This window comes from Lampris incognitus, chromosome 11, assembly GCF_029633865.1.
Source record: "Lampris incognitus isolate fLamInc1 chromosome 11, fLamInc1.hap2, whole genome shotgun sequence".
Classification (NCBI taxonomy): domain Eukaryota; kingdom Metazoa; phylum Chordata; class Actinopteri; order Lampriformes; family Lampridae; genus Lampris; species Lampris incognitus.
Genome location: NC_079221.1, coordinates 12,683,377 through 12,708,623, shown reverse-complemented (window position 1 = coordinate 12,708,623; position 25,247 = coordinate 12,683,377). Strand labels below are relative to the sequence as shown.

The 25,247-nt window shown below is 46.7% G+C and overlaps 3 protein-coding genes across 4 annotated transcripts in view; 1 reads left to right on the top strand and 2 right to left on the bottom strand.

The window, feature by feature from the left end:
• dcbld2 (discoidin, CUB and LCCL domain containing 2) overlaps window positions 1-16,347 on the top strand; it is a 26,316-nt gene extending 9,969 nt beyond the window's left edge. Inside the window, exons 4-15 of the mRNA XM_056289545.1 lie at window positions 1,577-1,628; window positions 2,695-2,767; window positions 5,843-5,976; window positions 7,131-7,171; window positions 7,274-7,489; window positions 8,864-8,988; window positions 9,506-9,653; window positions 12,521-12,661; window positions 12,756-12,849; window positions 12,987-13,036; window positions 13,145-13,282; window positions 14,250-16,347. Of these exons, the coding sequence (XP_056145520.1) occupies window positions 1,577-1,628; window positions 2,695-2,767; window positions 5,843-5,976; window positions 7,131-7,171; window positions 7,274-7,489; window positions 8,864-8,988; window positions 9,506-9,653; window positions 12,521-12,661; window positions 12,756-12,849; window positions 12,987-13,036; window positions 13,145-13,282; window positions 14,250-14,662 (1,625 nt within the window). The 3' untranslated portion in view covers window positions 14,663-16,347. The remainder of the gene's footprint in view (window positions 1-1,576; window positions 1,629-2,694; window positions 2,768-5,842; window positions 5,977-7,130; window positions 7,172-7,273; window positions 7,490-8,863; window positions 8,989-9,505; window positions 9,654-12,520; window positions 12,662-12,755; window positions 12,850-12,986; window positions 13,037-13,144; window positions 13,283-14,249) is intronic.
• tmem30c (transmembrane protein 30C) overlaps window positions 1-23,558 on the bottom strand; it is a 28,892-nt gene extending 5,334 nt beyond the window's left edge. The window contains exons 1-7 of one of the 2 annotated variants that reach the window (XR_008811006.1): window positions 22,988-23,558; window positions 21,983-22,099; window positions 21,189-21,296; window positions 19,586-19,676; window positions 19,351-19,497; window positions 18,175-18,387; window positions 17,761-17,919 (exon numbers count right to left, since the gene is read on the bottom strand). Coding sequence is in view for 1 of the 2 variants with exons in the window: in XM_056289546.1 (XP_056145521.1) it covers window positions 17,732-17,919; window positions 18,175-18,387; window positions 19,351-19,497; window positions 19,586-19,676; window positions 21,189-21,296; window positions 21,983-22,099; window positions 22,988-23,185 (1,062 nt within the window). In the remaining variant the exon portion in view is untranslated. Of the gene's footprint in view, window positions 1-16,351; window positions 17,920-18,174; window positions 18,388-19,350; window positions 19,498-19,585; window positions 19,677-21,188; window positions 21,297-21,982; window positions 22,100-22,987 lie in introns of those variants that run through there. The other variant, XM_056289546.1, reaches the window with a different exon arrangement.
• A 176-nt stretch (window positions 23,559-23,734) lies between these two features.
• Window positions 23,735-25,247, bottom strand: part of cmss1 (cms1 ribosomal small subunit homolog) — a 49,194-nt gene continuing 47,681 nt past the window's right edge. Inside the window, exons 9-11 of the mRNA XM_056289886.1 lie at window positions 25,086-25,173; window positions 24,512-24,600; window positions 23,735-24,071 (exon numbers count right to left, since the gene is read on the bottom strand). Coding sequence (XP_056145861.1) covers window positions 23,988-24,071; window positions 24,512-24,600; window positions 25,086-25,173 — 261 coding nt within the window. The 3' untranslated portion in view covers window positions 23,735-23,987. The remainder of the gene's footprint in view (window positions 24,072-24,511; window positions 24,601-25,085; window positions 25,174-25,247) is intronic.

Genomic DNA, 25,247 nt, shown 5'->3' with positions numbered 1-25,247 from the left:
AGCCACCTTGAGGCTCGTCACGTTGAAATGCTTGGTGACGTAAAGTACAATATCAAACCAAAGCTACTTTTCAAATACGCCCTCAAATACTATAGACCTAATTTTGTGATAAATGAAATCTTAGGTAATTCTCGTTATCATCACAGTGTGTAAAATTCCCTCCCATTATCAAGCTGTCTGCGGCGGCGGAATATCCTGTCCAAGTGGCCGTCTCTGTCTGATTAAATCACAAGGCCAGACAAACAAGGCAATCAGTGGGAGACTCATCTGTTGCTGCTGTCTGGTACTGGTGTGTGTGTGTGTGTGTGTGTGTGTGTGCGTGTCTTGTATTGCGTTTGAGCTCAAGGATGAGCGTGGGCTGACAGTTTGCACAGCAAAGTCCATCGATGCAGTCGCCATGGTGACTTGCGGTCGCTCTGGGTTACCAGTCAGGTTGACTCACCAGGTTGGCGAGGCGGATGAGTTCGCTTTCTGATAACGTGGTCAGGACTTAGCCCGAATGGCCTCCACCTCAAAATTTCCAGCAGCCCACATCATCATCCTGTTGTGAGCAAATCATCTCGTCTAAGTATTCCCTCTTCCAGTGTGGTGAGACTTGATGTCTGAGGAAATTGCTTTCCTATCAAGTTACTTGTAAACAAACTGTGTGGGACCACGTGGGTTAAAGGCTGTAGGTTCACATTGTTTTTGAAGCCGGACTTCGTTAATTTTGTTGGGCGTCGCGTTGAATCATACTGACAAAAATGCCGCGGATCGTTTTGGTATTGAGGAACTCTGCCGGATGTTCTCGCTGGGCTTCAACACAAACCGATGGGGCAGTCTTTTAAGGCTTCAGAAACCACAATGCATCTCCTTTTTGAAAACGGGAAACTCCCAGTATGGTCGGATGTGTCTTTAATTTGTTCCACCGGGGAAAAGAAATAGTCACAAACCATGACCTCTGTCGAGCAAACTCGTTTTCCTTGATAGATGTGTGCCATTAGCGGTCGTGCTACAGGGCTGGTGCTGATGCTGCAGGACGCCCTGCTCGTACAGTGCAGGAGTTAGCTGACGGTTAGGATGGATGTGCGTAAGGTCCCATAAAATTAATAATGAATTTTCATTCTTGTTCCTCTTTTATCTGCACTCTATTTACTTTTATCCAACATTGTTCTGGAAATTTACTAGAAAAAAACGTTTTTTTTATTTTTTGTGCTTTCTGAAGTCCAGCATGAAGATTCAGCCACGTGTTGAGTTTCTCAGTGCTGAAGTGATCGGTGAAGTGTTTATCTGAGTGAATCTAAAAAAGACCTGGCAATGTTTTAATGAAGTCTGGTAGTCCCGCGGGACTACCTTGGCACTTTGGGCTGTACAAATAGACCTGACCTGGATTAGAAGAAAAATGAGTGACCCTCTCGTTTTAGGTCAGATCAGGCGTTGGGTGCTGTTCAGCATCTCTGATGGTGGAAATTGGTTTGAAAAATACCTGTTGTCTGTCAACAGATCTGAGGTGAGGGGGCAGAGAGGAAAACAAGTGTGGGGTTGACCAGAGGGGCAGAGAACGAAGTGATAACGTGACGTTTGTTTGTCTTTGCAGATCTGATCACCTGTCTGGACAAAGGAACTGATTTCGTGGAGGCAGAGTACAGGTAAATAAATACTGCGTTCAGCAGGAGGACGGTGGTGGCTGTGTTTACACTGCAAGTTTTGATACCCAGTAACCATTTTTTGGGGGGGGGGTGGATTTTTACCCGACCAATTACCCCGCTCTTCCGAGCCATCCTGGTCGCTGCTCCACCCCCTCTGCCGATCCGGGGAGGGCTGCAGACTACCACGTCTCCTTTGATACATGTGGAGTCGCCAGCCGCTTCTTTTCCCCTGACAGTGAGGAGTTTCGCCAGGGGGACGTATTATGTGGGAGGATCACACTATTCCCCCCAGTTCCCTCCCCCCCTGAACATGTGCACCCCAACCGACTAGAGGAGGCGCTAGTGCAGCAACCAGGACACATACCCACATCCGGCTTCCCCCCCGCAGACACGGGAGTTGTGTCTCTAGGGATGCCCGATCCAGCCGAAGGTAATACGGGGATTCGAATCGCCGATCCCCGTGTTGGTAGACAACAGAATAGACCACCATGCTACCTGGATGTCCCATAACTATTTTTTTTGCCTAAACCCCCCCCCCCTTTTTTTTTTTGATCACCTGTTTACATCTAATTTTAAAAGTGACCCGTACCCGTATGTGACTTAGGTGAGTTTGGTTTGCACTTGAAACAACCTGCATGTGTCGGCCTACACCAGAGTTGGGTCACCGACGCCGAAGTAAACACAACTAGACACGGACACCATGTCATTCAACATGTGTGAGAGTGTCACATTTTGAATGATGTGCGACTCGCAATGACTTGGAAAGATGTCATGTGTGTGGTTATTATGAGCGTCGCGTTGGCAGACATCAGCTTGCTGCTTGATTTACTGGCCCATGTGAATATGGTCAGAATGGATCTGCTGCTTTATTCCTGCTGACACAGTCTTCATACACATCCATCCAGCCTGAGCCACGTGAGCACGGACTCAGTATTGGAGCCCTTGTACCGGGTCTGAGGTCATTGTCTGACCTCTCTCGCTCTGTCTCTCTCTGTCTGTCTGTCTGTCTGTCTGTCTGTCTGTCTGTCTGTCTGTCTGTCTGTCTGTCTGTCTCTCTCTCTCTCAGTAAATACTGTCCAGCGGGCTGCCTTACATCTTTTGAGGAGGTTTCTGGAACTATTCCCAATGGCTACAGAGAGGTGAGTGCACAAAGACGCCTGTGTGTTTGTGTGTGTGTTTGTCTGTGGTTGTGTGTGTGTATATGTGGTAGTAATTGTCTTCAGCTTCATTCTCCCAGGTGAATCATGATGCCCTGTAACTGACACCCCTGTACATATACACGCACCACACACACACACACTCACACACACACACACACACACACACACACACACACACACACACACACACACACACACACACACACACACAGTTCACTGTGCTGTGCCCACTGTAACCTCACAGGAAGCAGCAGTTCATCACCATTCATGTCATTCTTTCCCTCTCCGTTGACTATCTGTCTGTATCACTCTCTCTCTCTCTCTCTCTCTCTCTCTCTCTCTCTCTCTCTCTCTCTCTCTCTCTCTCTCTCTCTCTCTCCCCCCCCCCCAACCTCTGTTTAAACAGGGCCCCCTGTCTCACTGTGGTATGTATGTCCCAGTCTGATGACCTCACAGCGCCCTTGCTCTGTGTGTGTGTGTGTGTGTGTGTGTGTGTGTAATGGGTGCTGAGTCTCTGGCTGATGACCTCATGTTCTGATTCCGGGGCCAGTGGTGGGGTGTTGCAGTGGGGGTGGATGTACTAGCTGATGGGTGGACAGAGGGGAGAGCAGGGGTGTGTTTCGGGAGGGAGAGGTGCCCCAGAGGCACAGGGGAGGGGCAGGGTCAGGAGGTGTGGGGGAGGTGAGCTAATTGTTTGGCTGAAAAAACAGTCGTCTAATCCAGTCCAGCTGCAGGAGGGTGCTGAGCAAAGCTCCGTGTGTGTGTGTGTGTGAGAGAGAGAATGTTTTTTTGAGAGAGAAAGCTTAAGAGTGTTATTGAGAAACTGAAGAAAAGTTGAGCATGAGTGTGTATGTGTGTCTCGTTGTGTGTGTGTGTCTCATTGTGTGTGTGTGTCTCTCGCATGTGTGTGTGTGTGTATGCCATAGACACACGTGTTGAGATGGATCCTTAGTCTTTTTAGGATGGCATTTTTTTTCTTTTTCTGTCTGTTGGGCTGCAGGGGAATTATACAGTACACACAGATACTACATAGTAGAGTCTCGTAGTCATAGCCAGCATTGCACAAGGGTCACTGTACCCCACCCACACCCTGCGGCCAGCGCTCTCTGCCCCGGCCTCACCGTCGGGATTTTCTTTCTCCATCCCTTGTAGTGGTTTAGGTCTTTTTTTAAAATCCCAGTTATCATATATCTTCTTTTTTTTGTGGATAAATGTGTGTGTGTGTGTGTGTGTGTGTGTGTGTGTGTGTCAGAGAGAGTGGTTTCCTGTGTTAGCGGCGGGGCGCAGAGTGGTTTGGCTCAGCGCTTTGTGTTTATGTTCGTGGTTCTGGTTTGGTGCGCCTTCCGATGTGGCGGCGGTGTGCCGTTTTTTTCTCTTCCCTTTTGTTGCTCCTGGCAGCTTCATGTGCCGCACACGTGTCTGCGAGAACTGGTGCGTACATGTGGTGTATTCGTGCCTGTCACCACGGGGGCCACCTAATATTTCCCCACAATTTTGTCAGCTGCGAATCCCAGTGTGGGCTCTTTCCAGTAAAACCAATCCCATTTTCCCTCCGCCAGCTGTTCATGGGAAGGCGCGAGCAGCCAGAAGGGTACCAGGCCACTGTCCGCTGCTCGACGATGGGGGCGACGGGTTTGGTTTGGAATGCAGCCCACAGTGAATCATTACCAATGCCACTCAGTATTCCCCTGCAGGGAGGTGACATCATGCTGACTCATCCCCCTTTATCTGCCACAGTCTGAAGGTTAAGAGCTCGCTCTCGTTCCCTGTGATCACGCAGTAAAAGAAGAAAAGGGCCCTGCACATGTAGCGGGTTTTAGGCACGGATCCGGGTCCGTTTGACCGTGCAAGTTCGGTTGGTTTTACTGCTGCCAGAGCTTTTTCTGACAAAACCAAACTTGAGCCCGCTTGGGGAAAAAAAAAGAAAAAGCAGCCGTCTGGAGTCTGCCTCGTGAGAAGCGCTGCGGTACGGTCGCCGGCTGTTATGAAAGCGGGCCGGTCGAGTTTGAGAGAGGGAACTGGAAGTATGGCAGGAACCGTCCTCGCAGCATATGTGGTTTTGAGAGAAACTATCGGGGTTCATCTCGAAGTGATGAATTGCCCTTACAGATGCGCTGCAAATGAAGCAGCAAATGCATTTCTCATGACTTTCTCGTGTCTCTTCGAGAATCTTCTCCATCCGCAGCATGGATGGAAGTGCAGCCAAAGCCGTGTCGGTTTACGTCAGTTTGGTTGTGGAACCAGATAAGCAGAAGCGTCGCAAAATTCGTAACGATAATTGAGCTAACATCATCCCCCGAGCCTTGTTGAATGGTGATGGTGGTAAACGGTGGATGCTAGTTGATGATGAAAGCATTTCCCAGTGGTTCAGAACAACAGAATCTAATGTTAAAGCAGGCCAGTGGGAGCCCGGGGGGGGGGGGGGGGGGGATAATACAACTGAACTCTGGTTCGAATCCACCAAACATACAAACGTACCAAATGTGTAAACATGACCTGGTAAACCACCCCTCTGTTGGCATAATTATGGATAGATGTTTGATACAGATAACAGAAAATAGATCTGGGGCATCCGGGTAGCGTAGCGGTCTATTCCGTTGCCTACCAACACGGGGATCGGCGGTTCGAGTCCCCGTGTTGCCTCCGGCATGGTCGGGCGTCCCTATAGACACAATTGGCCCTGTCTGCAGGTGGGAAGCCGGATGTGGGTCTGTGTCCTTGTCGCTGCACTAGCACCTCCTCTGGTCTGTCGGGGCGCCTGTTCAGGGGGGAAGGGGAACTTGGGGTACGTCCCCCTGGTGAAACTCCTCACTGTCAGGTGAAAAGAAGCGGCTGGCGACTCCACATGTATGGGAGGAGGCAGGTGGTAGTCTGCAGCCCTCCCTAGATCAGCAGGAGGGGGTGGAGCAGCTACCGGTACGGCTCGGAAGAGTGGGGTAATTGGCCGGATACAATTAGGGAGAAAAGGAGGGTAAAAAAAGAAAAAGAAAATGGATCTAAACCGATGACAAAGTGTTAACAAGCATCTTGTTTCACCCTTCTCTCTCTCTTTAGTCATCCCCTCTGTGCTTAGCGGCCATCCATGCAGGTGTGGTGTCCAACGCCATTGGCGGCAGAATCAGTGTGGTCAGCAGTAAGGGCATCCCACACTACGAGGGCACGCTGGCCAACAACGTCACCTCCATCGGGTAAGACTGGCGGCTCTGCAGCACATCGGGAGGACCTTCTCTCGTCCTCCTTCCCTTTGTCCTCCCAAAGGCCCACGTTCATAAAACTTGCATGGTAGTAGACATTTTCCTGACTCATAATCATCATAGTGGCGTCTTACTTTTACCGCTTGTGCTGTGCACACCACCTCCTTTTGATGGTGTGCATGTCCAGATTCACAGAAGCACACTGCCGTGCTAAAATGCCGCCTACTCCGATAAAGTGGTATAGTTTCCGATTTATTATTATCGACATTACAAAACTTTCATGAACAGGGGCGCCCGGGTAGCGTAGCAGTCTATTCCGTTGCTTACCAACACGAGGGTCGGCGGTTCGAATCCCCGCGTTACCTCCGGCTTGGTAGGGCGTCTCTACAGACACAGTTGGCTGTGTCTGCGGGTGGGAAGCCGGATGTGAAGAGCAGGGTAATTGGCCAAGTGCAACTGGGGAGAAAAAGGAGAAAAGAAAAACAAGCTTTCATTACTGTCCTTGGAAACAGGTGTTAGTTGCCAAAATTCAGGGACAACATTTGTCTTTATATTTTCACTTTCTCTTTATTGACCATGTGTAAGGTTAAGTTTCTGTCGAATAGATTTGGGCTCATGACAAACACTGTGGTTATAGCACTGGGAGTGCATGAGAAAGCGGGGGATTTGTTAGAAAAGAGATACCCGGCTGGCCGTTTTCATCTCCGATTACCAAGACGTTTTGCGATCAGAGATGACGGTCTTGGCTCTTAACACGGGGTTGTGCTACTGAAAATGTCGGTTTTCTTTGGCTTGCTGACCAGTCAAGTTGGTGATCCACTGTGTTTGCCAATGGCCGTGGCTGATCTGAGGGTATAGAATGTGCAACACTTCATAAACTGATTTTGATTGGCTTTCAGCAGGGCCACCGCTGACAGTAAGGTCACGGTAGTGCCTCTGCAGCCAGTAACCACCACCGCGGCAGTGTTATGAATGAACTCGGATTACCGCGGTATTGATTTGGCATGGTGCAAGGCTGAAGAGTTTTATGAATATGGGCCAGTGTTTGGAAGATGGATACCAACTCCATATCTTTGGTTCATTGTTCAGTGACGTTAGCCTGTGTGTGTAGTCGTCTAATTCCTCCCATCTTTCCCTTTTCTCCTCAGAGGAACCTTGTCAAACAGCCTCTTCACCTTCAAGACCAGCGGTGACATTTTGTCTTAGTCCACCCATGTTGTCTATTTTTTCTTTTTCTTTTTTTAGGATGCTTTGATGATTCTAACAGTTTGTTGCTCGTTCTGGCTTTCAGGTTGCTACGGGACACTGGGATTGGAGTCCGGTGGTGTTTCGGATGCCCAGCTTTCCGCTTCCTCTGTCTGGGAATGGAGCAACACCGTTGGTCAGCACAGTTTGTGGGCGCCATCTGGGGCACGCCTCAAAAGGGCGGAGCTGCCGTGGGTGGCGGCTCAGAGTGACCAGCAGCAGTGGCTGCAGGTCGACCTGAAGAGGGAGAAGAGGATCACAGGTACGCCACCACACACTTGGGTTTATTAAGTTTAGTTTTACAGCGACTGTGCGTGTTGATAAACGTCTCTTCGAATGTTCTGGTTTTGTCACCGTGGCTCATTTTTAGTTCTTGTCCTTGGGCAGGTAGAGTAAAGCCAGCCGATACAAGTAACACACAAACTCTACACAACATTCACCCATCCATTATCCAAGCCACTTATCCAAATTCGGGTGGCGGGATGCTGGAGCCTATCCCAGCAGTCGCTGGGCTCTACACTCTACGCTACAAGTTAAAATACATTAAAAAAAATTCAAGAATACTACACACTAAATTGATACTACAATAAATGAAACAAAGGGCACATTGCAGGCTGTGGAGGTAGTTAACAGAATGATCACACATTTGGTACTTGCTATCACACACTTGTGTTAAAGATGAACTGTGGAGGCTTTGGCCACTAGCAGCGCTGCTGAGCAACATGGGTCCTGGTGCCATAACAAACACCGCCGCCCTGAAATCCGGATGTAATAAACATTGGAGCTTTGTAGTGAAAACATCGGAGCCTTCTAAATGTTAAAAATCTAGATTTTCCATCTGTAAGGGTACAAACTTTTGCCACCGTAGTGAGTCTAAAAACGTACTGTACGTCTGCAAAAGTGATATTATGAAAGCAAACAAATCCATGTTCGTTTTATTTTTTTGTTTTTGGGATTCCACCCCCCCCCCTTTTCTCTCCAGTTGTACCCGGCCAATTACCCCACTGTTCCGAGCCGTCCCGGTCGCTGCTCCACCCCCTCTGCTAACCTGGGGAGGGCTGCAGACTACCACACGTCTCCTCCGATACATGTGGAGTCGCCAGCCGCTTCTTTTCACCTGACAGTGAGGAGTTTCACCAGGGGGACATAGCGTGTGGGAGGATCATGCTATTCTGCCCAGTTCCCCCTCCTCCCTGAACAGGTGCCCTGACTGACCAGAGGAAGCGCTAGTGCAGCAACCAGGACACATAATAATAATAATAACATACCCACATCCAGCTTCCCACCCGCAGACAGTTGTGTCTGTAGGGATGCCCAACCAAGCCAGAGGTAACATGGGGATTCGAACCGGCGATCTCCGTGTTGGTAGGCAATGGAATAGACTGCCACGCCCCCTGGACGCCCCAAATCCATGTTTGTTTATACGGAAAACTCAGAGTTTAGCTTTGACACTGGTGTTAATATACTTGTGAGTACATCCCTTATTTGTGACCTCACTGCTAAACTTAAATTAGCATAAAAACGTTAGCATAACAAGTGGTTAAATGTCCCAAATATGAGAAATAAACTTAAAGCAGCTTTATAAATTTTACATTTGTCTCGCCCTTTTCAATCTTTTTGCTCTCCTTCTCTCCAGGCATCGCCACCACAGGTTCCACCCTCAGAGATTACCAGTTCTATGTTTCAGCGTATCGGGTCCTTTACAGTAATGATGGACGGTACTGGCATACTTATCGGGAGGTAGATTCCACACAAGACAAGGTGATATAAACTTAAATCAATAACCCACTACTTGCTCAACAATTACGTTATTGGCTCTCATGTTTTCCTTCCGCTTTCAAATCAGTGCAAATGGACCAAGATGTCCTTTTAAAGGAGCTGGAAGTCTGGTACTCTTGACTGTTTCCATAGTCACTGGTATTGACTGATGGATGTTTATGGCAGGAAACGGGAGACAGCAGTGGTTTGAATTAAGTGCTGTGGTGGACTAGTCAGGGCATTTGGCCATTAATAATGAATGGAGATGGATTTAGGGGATGGTTTGGCTGGAGTTACCATCTACATGTAGCTAACTAGTAGGATACTCACAGTCTGTTATTAGAAAAGTTATTAAATTGCCTGGCCAAAAAACTAAATAGAAAATCTTAAACACAAATACCTTTCTTCACAGTCTGAAACAGGAAATGCCCAGCTGAACCATTTTTCCCAACCTACAAACTAAAGTTGGCCCATACTAACCTTGGTTCACTAACACGAATTAGTTTCTTATTTTTGTTAGATTTTCCAAGGCAACACCAACTATCTGCATGAAGTGAGGAATAACTTCATCCCTTCGATCAAGGCCCGGTTTATGAGGATAAATCCCACCCAATGGCACCAGAGAATCGCCCTCAAGTTGGAGCTTCTTGGCTGCCAGATCCATGCAGGTGAACAAAAGTGGCCCATTGTTTGGTGGTTGTTTTTATTTTCCATCGGCTAGAGGAGTGGTTCTCAGTGAGGTCCCGAAGTACTGCTAGTTTTCTGTTCAACCAAGCAGTTAACCTGTTCAGTCAGATATTTCAGCCTTCTGGCGCCTCCAAACGGCAACGTGTTTACCGGGCTCATGAGATGAGTCCATGTGAATGACCATTGTTTTGGTACTCATGAATTGGGAAGTGGAAATTTTCTCTTGGGTCTGGTTCATGAATTTTGATGTGATTGTTACATTTTTAAAAATGAAGGAACCAATGGATGTCTGTATTGTGGAGGATGGTGATTGTATTGTTTTTAGTTGTAAAGTCTTTTTTAGTAACTTAAGGCATGTTTGAGGAAAAGTTTGATATTCTGAATGGTCTTGTCTTTTCCTTTGTCATTATACCTTTACAATTCAAAGATCCATCCTAGGATGCACTGGGACACATCATCAGTGATGTTTCCTGAGGTCCTTGGGTGTTTCGGGTCTTTCAACCTCATACACCCTTGCTCAGGCGACCCAGCCAGGGTTGATCAGGCCCTGGCTTGTGTCCCAGCAGCATTGGCCCACAGATCACGCCCTCTGATCCAAAGCCATCTGTAAGCCGTCTCTGCAGCCTCCATGGTAGACTTGATGGCTTTCCTTTTAGCAGCCCCAGTGATGCCAAGTAGAGTGTAGACCTTGCACAGTGAGGGGCCAGCAAAGCCTGTACACCCCACTTCAATGGGCTTACAATGCAACTTCCAGCCTCTCCTCCAGCACTAATCCACCAGCTCCTGGTACTTGGACCGCTTCTGCTCATTTGCCTCGTCCAGCCGGTCCTCCCAGGGAACTGTCAGCTCTGTGAGGAGCATCTATTTTGAAGAGGCTGATGATAGCACTACGTCTGGCCTCAACGAAGATGTTATAACATGGTCCGGGAACCTGAGCTGGTCCCCCAACTCAACTCTCAGCTCCCAGTCTGACGCAGAGGTGAGGAGACTGGCTGCTGATCTGGGCTGTGACTGGGGCTGCTCACCAGCCCTGACAAAGGCAGTGTTCCTCTGTCTGCGGGCTTGCATGTTGGTGGCCATGGCTTTGGCGATGGCCTCTGCAGCTATCTTCAGCACCTAGTCATGTCGCCAGCGGTATCGGCCCTCCCCCAGGACTAATGGGCAGCTGCTGAGGATGTGCTTGAGTGAACCTTTCCCAGGGCACAGAGGACATGATGGAGAATCAGTCTTGCCCCAGAGATGGAGATTTGCTGGGCTAGGTTGAACACAGCTTGTACCATGAACTTGATCCGCTGTGGTTCTGCCTGCCAGATATCTGCCCAGGATATCTTCCTCTCCAGTGCACCCTCCCACCTTGTCCATGCTCCCTGCTGCTGCATGCCCACCATTCTCCTGGTCCTTTCCTCCTTGACACCTGCCCGCACCTCCTCCAGGACTAGATGGGATTTGTTCTTGCCATGGGCCTTATCATGGCAAGGTTGTGGGATGGCTCCCAGCCCTACCCATCCTGTTGCCACCGTGCCCACCAAAGCCCTGTGTCTCAGCTGAGACTCTGCTATCTTCAGGCCTTTCTGGGCTCCCCACTTCCTACCTGTCCATACCATAATGCCTGCTGATGCCACTCTAGAGTCCTTGGAGTCCCGATAGAGCAGTGCCTCTCTTGTGCAAGAAACCCTAAACTCCTCATTGAGGCTGCTGATAGGGAGCTGGAGTTTGCTGCTCCTCCCATAGAGTGCGGCACTGCTAAGGCTGCGTGGCAGACCCAGCCATCTCTGGAGGTAGCTACTGATCTTCCTCTCCAAGGTCTCCACTGTCGACAGGGTTACCTTGTAAAGCAGCAGAGTCCAGAGGACTTGGGGTAAGATGCTATGTTGGTAAATTCAAGCCTTGAACCTGCCAGGTAGGCCAGACTTGTCTACTGGAGTGAGCCAAGTCTCAAGCTCCTTGATGGTTGCTTGGATTGCCGCTGTATCCCTAACTCTACAGTCAAAGACCTTGCCTAGACTCTTGCCTCCATTGCCTCTACGAAAGGAAGAAATTGATCCGTGTATTTTTAGGTAGCTAAATCATTAGCCTCCATGGTTTCATAATGTAATGTTTTTCTAGTTGCCTAGCATCAGCATTCTCTTTATAAATTTATTTCTGGTTTCTCCCAATTTAGTGGCCAATCGAGCCCTATTTTAATTCAAACACCCACCCTCGTACTGCATGCGTTCGCCAACTGCATCTCTCCGGCCGGCGGTCTCGAAGGAGACCGTCTCCCCACTTTCGTGACAAGGCGACTCCAGGCCGAACCACTGTTTTTTCTGACACACACAGAGACGCATTCACGTGACGAACACAAGCCGACTCCGCCCCCCTCCCGAAGACAGCGTTGCCAATGATTGCTGCTTCATCGAGTCCGGCCATAGTCGGATCTGACGAGACCGGGGCGCGAACCCCGGTCCCCAGTGGGCAACTGCATCGACACAAAGCCGATGCTTAGACCGCTACACCACAGCATCAGCATTCTCATGACTTGAATGCCACGGTTATAGTGTCCTCGACTTCCCATGTCGAAACCATGAACTCATGTGTCCATTTAAAGGCAACGTCTCTAATCGGGTGTTTTTAGAGTTTGGTGACCTGGAGCAACTACAGAATAGAAAACCAGCACCACTGATAATGCCCAATGACCTGATTGAGAACTACTGAGCTAGATAGCTATATCTAGCTCAGTAGATATAGCCATCTAGCTATATCTACAAGGGAATCTAGACTCCTTGTTCTATTTTGCCTCTATTAGGTTTTTAATTGTGATTTTATTTATTTATTTTGGTCTTCCATATTTTCCTCTTTGATTTGACAGCGAGGCCGAGGATTGTCCACCACCCCAGCCCTCCTGAGCGCCCCCCTCCACCTGTGGTCCCATACACTCCACCTCACAACGTCTGGACCACACACACCCCCGACATCAGAAACACCACCATGCCTCCACTCACTGGCAAAGGCAAGACAGGCGTGTTTGTCATGAATACACATTGCTATTATGTTCTTTTCATGCCGAATGCTCATTCTGGTGTAATTGTTTGTTTCTGTTTTAGACGTGGCGCTGGCAGCAGTGCTGGTGCCAGTGCTGGTCATGGTTCTGACTGCTCTCCTTCTCACTGTGGTCTGTGCCTGGCACTGGAGAAACCGGTCAGTTTCCTTTTAACCACCAGGGAATGAAATTCAAGCAAAGTAAATTTTATGTGTAGAGCCCTACATTTTATTTGTATAGCAGTTTTGAAATTTGGGATCAAGGCTGTTTAAGCTCTTATTTTCTCTCCTTATAGGAAGAAGAGCTCAGATGGAACATATGACCTTCCTCACTGGGATCGCACAGGTGTGTTCAGAATGCCACCAGACCAGTTTCTCTGAGATAAATTGACATCTTGCAGGTGTTGGGGGGGAAAAACTTGTAGGCATCACCATGCATGTGTTTGTGTGTTAGACTGGTGGAAGAGCATGAAGCAGCTGCTACCAACCAAGATGGCGGAGGGGGAGGATTTGGTCCGGTACAGCAGGAGCAGTGACGTGGGCCGGCTGAGAGGGGGAAGCACCGTCCCAAGTTTACATCCTGAGCCTGCAGGTACATTAAAACTGTCTTTGTTAACGTGACTGAAGAAGTGCAGTAAACTATAAAGTGTTCTACATGCTTCAAACAAACCAGTTTGTACGACTCATTGTCTGACCAGGTCGGGCAGCAAAGCCATTTACACCTTTTCCATATGGGCAAAGTCAAAGGTGGGGTGAGAAGCTGTATGTCATAGACAATGGTGGGATTATAATCCAGCAGTCTTTAGAATCGTGATGAGGCGTCCGGGTAGTGTAGCGGTCTATTCCGTTGCCTACCAACAAGGGGATCGCTAGTTTGACTCCCCGTGTTCCCTCCGGCTTGGTCGGGCGTCCCTACAGACACAATTGGCCGTGTCTGCGGGTGGGAAGCCGGATGTGGGTAGGTGTCCTGGTCGCTGCACTAGCACCTCCTCTGGTCGGTCGGGGCGCCTGTTCGGGGGGTAGGAGGATTGGGGGGAATCCTCCCACGCGCTACGCCCCCCTGGTGAAACTCCTCACTGTCAGGTGAAAAGAAGCGGCTGGTGACTCCACATGTATCAGAGGAGGCATGTGGTAGTCTGCCACCCTCCCCGGATCGGCAGAGGGGGTGGAACAGCGACCGGGATGGCACGGAGATTAGGGTAATATAGGCCAAGTACAAGTGGAGAGAAAAAGGGAAAAAAAAAAGAATCGTTACATGAATGCGGATAAAGATAAACGCTCTGAGTTCTAGCTTGAAGTGGTTCATGGTGAGTGGTTAGTGTCAACATGATGGCAGAAGTTGTTGTGTGAAGAATGAACCACAACATGGCAACTGCTGCAGAAAGTGATTGTAGATTTCAGAATATGGGTTTCAGAAAGTTAAAAATATGGAAAACGGGCTTTCTGATGCTATCCCACATCCCAAGCAGTACTTTGTTTGAAGCATTTAGAAACCCTTAACTGACAGATACCCTCCAGTTATGTTTTCAATGCCACACTCTTCCTTTGTCTATCTTTAGAATACGCCCAGCCCCTGGTGAGCGGTGTGGTGACATCACTGGGCGCGAGGTCAACCTTTAAGCCAGAGGAGACACCAGACCCAAGTTACACAGACCCTGACCTGTACGACGCCCCCATTTCACCAGACATATACCACGCGTACGCAGAACCCCTACCGGCCTCTGGCGCCGAATATGCCACGCCTATTGTGATTGAAAAGGCTTGCCACCTATCCGGGGGCCCCTCCGTGAACCAGCAAACGACGGTATCGAGTTTCCTCCCTTCCTCCCTTCTCACACGGACAGACAATGGCCAGTCGGGAAGGTCGGCATACGATACACCGAAGAGCGCCACTGGACGGACCACGCCCACTGAGGAGCTAACCTATCAGGTGCCTCAGAACAGCATCCAGAAATCAACTGGACAGGGATGAAGAGGAGATGTGACCTTCATCAAACCCAAATGGACAAATGTAGACAGGGTTGGGGAAATGAGGCAGTACGTCTCCCCCCCGTGTCCCCTGACCCTGGACTTGAGTCTTGAAAGAACACTACCTTAGCTTTAGCTCCCTCTGGAGATGTCTGTATGTGTACGTCTACCTGTTTGTGCATGGCCACAATATGCTTATGTAGTGCCATACCAGTCCTATCACTGAAACCACGAAAAATGAATGTGTATGTGTCGGATATGAGCGGTGGAAATGGAGGGGGGGAGGGAAGAGCTGACTACTATTTGATAAGTGAGACCCCTCCACCGTCCTGTGACGAATGGTCTTTGTGTTTTTGTCAAACTGTGATTGCCTTTTTTGTTCTTTTTCATTGTGTTGTCACAAACTGAACAGGGTTCGTATTAAGCTGAAACGGTGGCGTACACGCTCACCAAATCTAAGGGTTCTCTGATGGAAAAACAAATCTCATGTTGAATAGATCAACACCCCCCCCCCCCCCAAGCAAGCTTCTACACCACGGAGGAGCCCCTTAGCAAGGTCAAGGGACACTTCCCTACAGATGTCCAATGGTACGTTTTTTTTCCATCTTCATGACAAAATATGGTTTTAAATTGTGTGTTTTTAGAAATCCCATCACTGCAAACCTGTGTTAAAATTGCCTCTCAAATGATTTATTGATATTTATTTTTGACATCCTGCTGATAAGGAGAGAATCGCATCCAAAACGGAGCCGATCTGCCCAACCACTACCCTCACCCATAAAACCTGTGACCTTGACGGATGCCCTGTTGAATCCGCGCGGCTTCAACATGCCGTTTGGTCGCGTAATTGATCGGTTAATTGATTGACGTACTGCAAGATTCTCGGATCAATAGACGGACCCGAAGAGGCAGAATTCCAGGATCCGTTTAAAGGAAACGCCAAATTAGTTTTAGACCAAAAGTTGCCTTTTATTTTATGGTGTGCCATGCTATTCTGTGATTCATGCAAGTGGAGGAAAGTTCTAGTGAATTTACATTAAGATCAGTCTTAATATAGGAAAAGAAACCCGAGTCTTTAAGAGCCAGTTGGTTGGTTGCACAATCTAGATGAGACGGTACTAAGAAAAGATATTCCAAGTGCTAAGTCAACACTTTTTAGGGAAAACGAGTTGTCTTTTTTGTTGTTGTGCCGTGTGTTAGTGTTTGTCATGAGATTAAATGTCCGTTCTTTCTGTTAAAACACAACCTAGTGTCTACACAATTCCTTATCTCTGTACATCGAAGCGTGTACGTGTGATTTTAGATGTTTGTGTGTGTGAGTGTGGAAGTCCGCCTGTCTACTGATTGTATTTGGCTTGTTGTAGTATGACACATTCGCCAACGATAACCGACTCAGTCCACAGTGGCGTACATTCCTCTCCGTTTCACACTTTCGACACTGTTGAAAACCAAATGCTCCACCTGAAGTACAGGTGAAGTACACATTTGGGGGACACGGCTCTGTACCGTCGAACCAAAACCGCAACCTCATTCAAGACTGACTGTTCATCCGCTCTCGGTACCGCCGCCGGTCTGCCTGAGATAAATACAGGTGTGTCTACACACAAGGTGTTGGTGCTCTCTGGTCACTGTAGAGAGGTTTGTCTGTGATTCTCACTGTCTGTACATAGAAAAATAAAGATTCTACAAACAAACGGCTTTATTGCAAAACTTGCACTCCAACACAAACTGCTTTACAGCAGGCCTGTGACGGGCACCAAAGAAGAAGATTGCCTCTCGTTTATATTGCACTATATTCACAATATTTTGCATGTAGGTGTTGATGTGAAAACAGATATATAGACAATTTATTCTCGTTACTGCTAAAAAATCCCTATACAGTACTGTTACATGATAAAAAATAACCCCTTTACCAGTTGGAAAGTACCAACATCACAGCTGTTTTTCTTTTCTCAAATAAACGATTTATTCCATAGAAATTCTGAGGTAAAAAGAAATGCCTGCTTTTACTTTCGTTCCAAAATGTAGGGCTAGACATCATTCCAGACACCAGTCACCAAACGGCAACGTGTCCGTACTTGCGTATCGTTACCTGATCGGTAGCTTGTTTTTGTGAACCACTATATCACCACGCCTCATGCTGCTGTGTGAGGTTAGAACAGCGGGTTTCCTGCGGGGCGTCGAGGTGGTTTTGTCGGGTTTCTGGGTTCACTTCCAGTCACCTGTGTGGAGTTTGCTTGTTCTTCTTGTGTCACTGTGGATTTCCTCCCGCGGTCCAAAGACACACACAAGTCAGGTAATATCCGTCAAAATCACCCGTAGGTGCGTGTGACTGCTGATCCGTGCAGGATCTCGCTCTGCTTCCCACCCCATGCATGCTGCCATATATATATATGTCCTGTGAGCCTGAACGGGATTAAGTGGATGTAGGTATCCCAGGAGGCCCTACCAGTTAACTATTTCCTGCCTGACGTGTCACTTTTATTAAATACATTACCAAGGGCAAAAGGTGAAATATTTTCTGCTTAATTCAGTGTTACACATATCAAAAATGCTGCCAATTTGCAACTGATGACTGAAATCGAAAACGCAACACTCTGAACATAAAAGACATCTGAAATCAAAGGTTTACACTTCATATCTTGAATTCTGTGCATTAAGCCTGATTGAGAAATCTCCAAGGACAGGATGTTGTGTTGCTGTAAAGCCCCTTGAGGCAGATTTGTTATTTGTGATATTGGGCTATACAAATGAAATTGACTTGACTTAAGATGAAAACCTATCAAAAAGGGAAATATTGTTGAAGCCCAACATAGAATAAACATTAGCACTGCCACCATGTGGTCAAATGAGAAAATAAAGCCTTAAGAAAATAGAAAACTAGTACCCCCCCCCCCACGACATTTAACTTCAATAGTATAATATTATCAATCAGGAATTGGTCCATCAGCGAAAAATAACCTTAATAAAAACAGTCACAAACTATTTACACATTGATACAGAAAAATATCCAGTGGACCCCCCCCTGCCCCATACTTTCTATGACACGGCATCCTGCTGGACATTGTCCATGTCATTCCTCCATGTTCTTCCCATCCTTACCGAAATTCCACCAGATGACAGTGAGGATGACAGCGAGGAGGAAAACCAGGCTGCTGGTGACCAAATATGCCACTGGCAGGAAACGGTTTTGACCTCCGAACCAGCTCACTGTGGTCAGGACCACTTCCTTTCTGCCTCGGAAATACTGCACAGGGTAGTCTACACATGAGGTCAAGGACGAAGCACAGCCTAAACACAGACTTAAAAATAGTCACTCCATGGTGAGTTTGGCACCATCTTGACAAAAAAACAAAAACAAAAAAAAAACACCTCGCTGTAATCAGTTGGGAGTTGACACTGACCTATCAGAAGTGAGGATGCTGTTTAGCTTTTCTCACAATAAAACTTTGACTCCCCCCTGAAAAATCCCATATGAAAACCCAGCCCGTACCAGTTAAACCAGTTGAAGGATACTGTAGGAGATGTGGATGCTGTAGTTCCCTGCCGGCAGTCCTTCTTGGAAAGGCTCGGAGCTGCGGTCGAGAATCCCATACAGCTTCTTGAAGTTGGGGAAAGCTGCCTCTCTCATCCATACGATCAGGTCATCGTTGATAAAACCGTTGTTATTTGGGTCAGAGGGGTCCAGCTCATACACAGGCTTCTGCCAGTACAGCGGCTTCACGGTGCCTGTGAAGGTAATGCAGCAAACCACTTACGCACAACTGCCTGAAAAACAGTGACTGACACAGCGATCCACCAATCAGCACTTAGTAACCGAGCCGTCCCGGTCGCTGCTCCACCCCCTCTGCTGATCCGAGGAGGGCTGCAGACTACCACATGCCTCCTCCGATACATGTGGAGTCGCCAGCCGCTTCTTTTTACCTGACAGTGAGGAGTTTCACCAAGGGGACGTAGCGCATGGGAGGATCACGCTTTCCCCCCAGTTCCCCCTCCCCCCTGAACAGGTGCCCCGACCGACCAGAGGAGGCGCTAGTGTAGCGACCAGGACACATACCCACATCCGGCTTCCCACCCACAGACACAGCCAATTGTGTCTGTAGGGACACCCGACCCAGTCGGAGTCAATAGGGGGATTCAAACCGGTGATCCCTGTGTTGGTAGGCAACGGAATAGACCGCCACGCTACCCGGATGCGGGGCACCCGGAGGAAACCCACGCAGACGCAGGGAGAACATGCAAACTCCACATAGAAAGGACCTGAGACAGCCTGGGGTTCGAACCCAGGACCTTCTTGCTGTGAGGCAACAATGCTAACCACTGGGCCACCGTGCTGCCCACAGATTGTCTCTACTTGTCGTGCTTGTCATAATTGTCTTTACTTTCTTCAACACTGTAGCAATGAATGCCCTGTTTACCCCCGAGAGTTGCTTTGATTCAACTAATGAAAGATGATGTTAGATTAGTAAAAACACAAACCTAAATGGAAAGGAAATGATGAAAAGGTACTGTTGGGGAAATTGTAAAATACATCTGCGATATGCTGTGCATGTTTTCTGCGTTGATGTGACATTTAAAGGGAAACTTCGCTGATTTTCAAGCATATTTCCATGTATTTATTGTAGTGGTGGCATCTCCATAATGTCCGCAATATTCGAGGAAATTCAAGGGTCGACCCTTCCTCACAAGTACCTTGGAAAGCCTGTGCCAGTGTCTGGTTGCCCTTCGGTGGGTTGCGGTACTTGATGTTCTTGTCGGTGTACCAGGTGATGCCCTTCCTGAACAGAGGAACCTGCACGGCGACGCCTTCAGGTCTGTGATACACCAGAGTGAAGGAGTCTGGGAGGACATGAGCAAAAACATTGGCTCCGTGTGAGAAAGAGTGCGGATGGGAAGGCGGGAAATGAATGGCTGGACTGTGACTTACCGTTGAACATGCTGTTGGCCACGGCGCCACATGGAGCAATGGGGACTCCATTTTGGTCCCTTGAAAATGTCTCACAGTACGAACTGGGGTTCTGGACAGAGAAAACTCAGTGGTCATACAAGTTCCAATTATTTATTTATTTATTTGGAGAAAATTATTTTCAATGACTTTTTCAGATATACATGAGGCGGTATTAACTGTCAGTGCAAGTCTCAACAGTCTCTCAGTGGACACTGAACAAACCACCCAACTATGTGACAGCTTAGAAGAGGTGGCAAAAGTACACACATTCTTTACTCAAGTAGAAGTTCAGATACTTGTGTAAAAATAGACTCTGGTAAAAGTAGAAGTACTGACTCAACTTATTTACTCAAGTTGAAAGTAAAAAGCACAGGCTCTGAAATGTACTCAAAGTATAAAAGTAAAAGGTAAAAAGTACAGGCTCGGCCATTTCACCATGTCACCTTTATTTTTAGTCAAAGTTACATCATCACTGTGTGTAATTTGAAAAGTCTAGCCCGAAAAATACTCCTTGGTGAAAAGATCATTTTATGAATTCAAACGTCCATGACTTCCATCAAGGCACCGTGAATATTAGCCAGAGAAGTAGATCATTTTATGATAGGTCTATCCCCTGAAAGTATGAATAAAAAAAATTGCGACAACACCGGTATAGTCCTTTCCCCCCAAATCGTTCAGCTTTACTATTATCTTAACCATTCCAACTTCAAATAAAATTACGTCCATCTGGTATCGCGAGACTATCTGAGATCATCTGCACTAAGCGTTTAGAGACTGACTTATGAGTCTACAGGGTTATAATGTTAACAATTGATAATTTCCCAGAGTGCATTAAAACTAAAGTAACGAGCCTGTTTTGAAAATGTAAGGAGTAGAAAGTACAGAAATTTGTGTTAAAATGTAGGGAGTAAAAGTAAAAAGTTGTCAGAAAAACAAATATTCAAGTAAAGTACAGATACCTGAAAAATCTACTGAAGTACAATAACAAAGTATTTGTACTTCGTTACTTCCCACCGCTGCATCTCAGCAGCTAAATGTATGGCGGAAATATGCTAGCTAGCTAAAGGCACTAGCTAAAAGCACTTAAACAAAAAATATGCCACCTTAGTGGATTAACACACAATTTCATAACCAATTTTATAATTTTTCATGAGCTTAATACTATTTTATTTCCAGGACATTTGATCAATTTTGTGACTTCCCAGGCGTTAAACTGGAAAACTAGTCTACATATTTCCAGGACTACATGTGGGACCCGTTACATGACGTGTTCTTCATTTAACAGACACGATTCAACTGACACCTTTCAGTTTTTGGAAGAGTTGAGAAAAATACAAGGAGTGTTAGAGATTAAATAAAAAAAACAAAAAACAAAACGCAATGTGTTTGTCTCCATGACCCCCACCCCCCTCATAAAAACTTTTAAGCACCCCTGAGTTTAAATGTTCATGAGTCTTTCCAGCAGCCAACCCACAATAACATCAATAACAGAAGCATCACTCGTGAAAATGACTTTTTACATTATGCGACACCGTGTTAGCGGCAGAGGTAAAGTGGTGGAAAATGTGGAGAGCGACAGTACCTTCAGGCTTTGCTTTCTGCCAACCATCTGTCTGTCGTCTCTGGAGTCCATGTATCTGCGGAGGTTCTGGTGGAAGTTTCTGAGGCCGTAATAGAAGAAGACATCTCCCTGGTCCAGGATGAAGGAGACACAAAATCAGCATTAACATACAGAGAGGATTAGATGAAAGGTAATCAATGCAGAGGACAGGAGGAGATGGAAACGGATGCTCCACTGTGGCAACCTCTAATGCGAAGAAGAAGCAGAAGAAGAAGAACAACAACATCATCATTATCATCATCATTCTGATGGTCCATAAATTTTCCAGGGCCTGGAAATAGTATCCAGGTATTCCAGGTCTTTTTTTTGGAGATACTTTATTGATCCCTGTGGGAAAATTCTCTGCATTTAACCCACCCTAGCTGTGTAGCTAGGAGCAGTGGGCAGCCGCCATGCAGCACCCGGGGTCCAACTCCAGTTTGTCTTGCCATGCCTCGGTCAGGGACACAGACAGGAGTATTAACCCTATCATGTATGTCTTTTTTTTGATGGTGGGGGAAACCGGAGCACCTGGAGAAAACCCACCACAGACACGGGGAGAACGTGCAAACTCCACACAGAGGATGACTTTGGATGTCCCCCAAGGTTGGACAACCCCGGAGTTCGAACCCAGGACCTTCTTGCTGTGAGGCGACAGAGCTAACCACTGTGCCACCGTGCCGCCCTGAGTTATGTCTTCGGTTTAATGACACTAAGTCACTTCAGTGTTTACAGGAAAGCGTGCGTGGTTCCAGCTAAACCCGGGCGGCGTTCACCTTTAAAGTATTTTCAATGGGAAAGATGACTTGGCAGTCGCAGGTCTGCAGTGCGTTGCTGACGTTTTGACGCTTCTCAAAGCACCTGTCACACGTTCCGGCCTCCGTGTAGTCCATCTGGGAATAAAACAGAGAGACAGTGTGTTCATAAGAGACTAAACACAGCCTTGATCTTTACTCTCTATGTGGCACAGATATATTGCACCTCCCTCGGATTTCTCTTATCAGGGTACGACTCCTCAAGCTCTACGCCTGGTTAAACTAAACAGAGCTGGAGTATGTCATAACTACAGCTTGCCTTGTTGCATCTGAAATTAAAATAGAGTTTGGCAACACTAAATTACAGGCCTTTTGTTTCCCAGGAATAACCAAGAGAAAAGTGGAATATATGTAATTCAACTACAAGTGGTAATTACTGAGTAATACATGAGTACAACTGGGTCTCTAGATTGCTTCCTTGTCATTATAATGTGATGTTAAACATAATCTACATGGGATAAACTCACATCTCCAATCGTACCAAACAAACTCTTTGGTGTCGCAGGGATAAATAGTAATTATCTGTTAAACTAGAATATAAAGTGAATATTAGCATGACAGTCAATATTCACCTTAAATTCTAGTTTGACCGCTAATTATGCTGACAGAGGGTCATATATTTCACTATTTACCATCAGCTGAAGTCTCAAGTCTCTAAATGGACTGTGTGACTTTTAGCTGCTCAATGGACATACTGACAAACTTCAAGCAGCTAAGATATGGATAAAACTATGCAATCTGGGCTATAAATCACACAAGTGATATGCCATCTTAACGGGTAAACATACAATTTTGTAACCCAACTTTAGAATTTTTCATCACCCCAATAACATTTCCAGGACATCTGATCAATTTTGTCATTTTCCAGGACTGGAAAAGTAGATTATAAGGACACATGGGAACCCTGTTATTTGTGTTTCGCTAGGACGGTTTTGCTCCTTATTCAGTTTAAACCCAGTCACCCACCTTCAGCTCCTGCGTGCCCTGCACCGTGATCAGCAGCCACACGCCCAGCAGCATGCACAGCAGCGCCAAGCAGTAGAAGAACGGCAGAACTGTGCTAGCTGTTAGCATCGGAGACCAAGCGGGCAGCCTCTGCTGTTTGAAGGCCGAGTTATCCGGCCTGCGGGCCAAGGGCCCTGCGTTGTCCTTGACTTTGCCCATTGGGAGGCAGCTGAGGCCGGGGCACCGGGGGAGATGCTGGGACAGAGAGCAGGAAATCCAGCAGGGTGGGCGACAGGGTGCTCCTCTCTTCTTCCGGTTATTTCTATCAGCAAGTTTATCTCCCACTCGCTAATCTGCCTGCTAAAACATTTTCCCAGCAGGCCTTGCAGTGTGGCGAGACCTTTGAGTTCAACTGCTGGCTGTTATTCATTAACTACAACATTTTACTTCCTCTTTCCATCCTTCCCTTTTTTTTTAAAGATTCTTCAACATTACTTCCTCCAACAAGATACCTACTAATGTTTGTCTTCTCAGATCAGTTAAAGTTTAAAATAGCAATACAGAATATTTACATAGCCTCAGAAAAATGCCCCAACATACTTATCAGCACTGGTTCCTACCACTTGCTGCTTTGCGAGGCTTTCTCACAGGATGTTGTGATAAACGGTACTTCCTGGTGAGAAAATCAACCTGTGACCTCACATTCTCAGTAGGAGGGACTTCCCTGGATTAGGGTAAATAAACACAAGGCCGGCAGTTTCATTCAGAGTCCGTTTATTCAATCCATCACACTGGGACACCATGTCAGACAACAAGAGTGAGGAAACAACATCACACAGTCGACACGATCTCTGAAAATAGCAAAAAAAAGCACAACACAAATTTCACACGGAGACAAAAGGAGAACATATGGGGCGGTGCATGTGGGTCAACGGTTTCGGCAGTTTATGAAGAATGGATCATTATGACGCCTTCAATACAGAGTGACTGTGGAAAATCACCGTCAGCGAGGTTTGCAGACTTAGAAAAGGCCAACTTTGACTTTGCCTTCTCGGCAGCCGGTCAGGACACCAGCATCCAGTAGCTTCAGTAAGTCCAGTTTGATCTGAAAGAAACAGACCATATATATACCGATATATGTTTGGCTCTGGTATAAAGCAAGAATACACAGACAGAGAGATGGATATAGAGAGCAAGATAGTATTTAGACAGACGGAATTTAAAAAAAAAAAAATTAGTATATGCAGACACAGATATAGATAGATAGACAGACAGTACGTAGATATAGAGATAGACATTATTATATAGACAGACAGACTGATAGATATCGATAGACATACAGAGAGACAGACGGAGGTGGATGACAGACAGACAGACAGACAGACAGACAGACAGACAGACAGATAGACAGATAGACAGATAGATAGATAGATAGATAGATAGATAGATAGATAGATAGATAGATAGATAGATAGATAGATAGATATCCATTTATGGGTCCACGTGTGGGTCTTTCTGTTTACCCACAAGGGGGCAGTAGCTCACCTCGGGAATGTCCACCATCCGACGGAGCTTCTGATCCCTCCAGTTCCAGTCCAGAACCAGGTAACGCAACGCCAGTAAATTCAAACCCTCTGTGAGAGGTCAGAGTTCACACGAGGTCAGAGGGGCTCAAAGGCTTAGAGAGTACGTAATGATATATTCATGTTCACACCAGCATTAACATTCTAGATGGAAAATATTTGCGTGATGCAAATGAGCTGATAACTAACTAACTAACTAAATTTCACCTTTAGTTCTAAAGTGAGATTTGGGCAAAATGGCGGTCAGGCAGGCGGGCTAGAACTTTCCATTTTAATCAAAGTACCAAACCAGAGCATTTATTTCTTCACAAAAAGGACGACAATAATATAAATCTTGAAGAAACCAGGATGACATTGACATCAAAATTAATATTCATATTTGGAAATATAAATCTCATTATGTTTCCACATAGTTTTCGTTGAAAAAAGAGAGTTTTGCTTTTATAACTTTCTTGTTTTTGTCATGGAAAAGTCTGTTAATGAAAATTTTTCTTCGTATTTACCATCCACAAAACTCAACACTTGTCTACACATACCATTGTCGATGAGCGCACAGAGTCGTCCAGGTGTCCCCACACCGATGTGAGAGACGCCCTTCTGCAGCAGCTTCACCTGTTCCTCTACCTGCAGAGACAGACAGACAGACACATATCACACTATGTTCAACTTTTACTGGTACAGAATACATATACACACAA